The sequence below is a fragment of the Gregarina niphandrodes genome (assembly GCF_000223845.1).
Source record: "Gregarina niphandrodes unplaced genomic scaffold scaffold00008, whole genome shotgun sequence".
Lineage (NCBI taxonomy): Eukaryota > Apicomplexa > Conoidasida > Eugregarinorida > Gregarinidae > Gregarina > Gregarina niphandrodes.
In genome coordinates, this window is record NW_011645779.1 from 23,861 (window position 1) to 25,680 (window position 1,820).

General features: G+C 56.2%; 1 protein-coding gene across 1 annotated transcript; it reads right to left on the bottom strand.

The window, feature by feature from the left end:
- Positions 1 to 839: 839 nt before the first annotated feature.
- On the bottom strand, positions 840 to 1,802 carry GNI_053620 (hypothetical protein; the record flags this gene model as incomplete). Its single annotated transcript, XM_011131544.1, has 1 exon — positions 840 to 1,802. One exon carries the CDS (start codon positions 1,800 to 1,802, stop codon positions 840 to 842), a length of 963 nt encoding a protein of 320 aa, XP_011129846.1.
- Between the last annotated feature and the right edge of the window lie 18 nt (positions 1,803 to 1,820).

Consider the following 1,820-nt stretch of genomic DNA (forward strand, 5'->3'; position numbering starts at 1 on the left):
TTCATTAAGTTCAGCAGCTGGGGATTCAGTATGGCGTTGATCTGCTCCTGTGACCAGGTGGCGGGGTTGAGTGGACCAGCGATAGGAATGTCCGGAACGAAGGGGGGGAGTAAAGAGCCGGTCGGGAGTTCAATTTCGCGGAAGCCGTGCACCGGCGGAGCCGGGAATCCAGCCGCCTGCATCCTCCTTGCAAATGTTTGCATGGACGGTGTTATGTTCCGGGTGAACTCACGTGTTTGTCCTTGAACCTCGCTCCAAAAATCGGTCAGCGCAGATTTTGCTTCCATGGGGTTCAAGATGCCAAGAAAGGAGCTCAGCGACGCCTGGGATTGACTGTCTTCGCTGTCTGGTGGTTGGCTGCCTTGGCTGTCTGCGTTTTCGCCATCTGCGTTTTCGAATAAGTCAATCAACTGGGTGGCCCCGGCGTCGTTAGAGACCTCGGATCGGTTTCTCTGGCTGATGTTGTATTCCCTGTCGCCGACGGGCCCTTCAGAGGCAGCCGCCACTCCAAGCAAGACGAGCAGTGTAAGCTTCAGGCTCCTCATATCCGTTCAAAGTGTGCTATCGCGCGCGCGTGTTTGTACGATACCGGTGAACGAAGGTCCGTAGTTGGATCATGAATTGGAAGCCCGCCCCACAAACACAGAAATAGGCCCAATCAGGGTAAAAGGATTGTGTTGCCAGACATACAGCCGTTCCTAGATGGGCGCTTGGTGAAAGGATTTTTCTCTAAGGCAGTACAGAGCTGGTTACAAAAATTATATTGCTGCTGTGGCTCGGATCAGGATCAGCAATCTGACTAGTAGGTCTATCAAAGAGAGGCCGGGTTGAAAACATGACTAGGCTGCGGACTCTCCAGCAGGAGAAGCCAGCCTGGCAGCACGGTCGAGGATTCCTCTAACAATGCCTCCAGCACCGGAGCCATTGGCTATGGAGAAGACTGGCTCCAACAATCCTTGGCCGAGGCCCTGACCAATATTTTGGACGAGCCCGCTACCTCCTTCTGCGGTCTGCAGCAAAGGATTGTTAAAGATCCCACCAAAGGCACCACCGAGAGGTCCGCCAAAAGCACCACCGAAAGGTCCACCACCCATTCCGGCATTAGTCAGCAAGGCCTGGATCGGACCGGCGGGAGGAGAAGCCGGGCTAGCAGAAGCGGTCGAAGCAGTTCCGAATAGTCCGCCTGAAGAAGTAGGGGCGGCAGAAGCAGGTGCGGCCGCAGCAGCAGAACTGGTAGAAACAGGGGCAAATAGTGGCCGCATTCCACTGGCGGCACTTCCTGTGACGATGTCATTCAAACGATCAAAAGAGTTCTGGAGGATGTCTCCAGCAACGGAAAGCTGTCGCTTGTTCTCGTAGGCGTTGGCTGGATTGAAAATGCCCAACCCAGGGAGGTCCATATGGCTTGGAACCTCTCCCGGGATTCGCTCGTACTTGATGAAGCTTGGAAAGGACTGTGGCAACAAGCCAGCAGCGGAGGCTGCCAGATTCATAGTCCCGCTGGCCTCCGCGGAAGCTACCGCTCCGGCCCAGGGGAACTCGACGTTGACAGGCGGGATGGCGATGGAGAAACGTCCAAGGCCTGGGATCTCGGCGACCGTGTTGGCAGCTGTGTTTGGGCTCATCACGTTCAGCAGCTGGGGATTCAGTATGGCGTTGATCTGCTCCTGTGACCAGCTGGCTGGGTTGAGTGGACCAGCGATAGGAATGTCCGGAACGAAGGGCGGGAGGAAAGAGCCGGCCGGGATTTCAATTTCGCGGAAGCCGTGCACCAGCGGAGCCGGGAATCCAGCCGCCTGCATCCTCCTTGCAAATGTTTG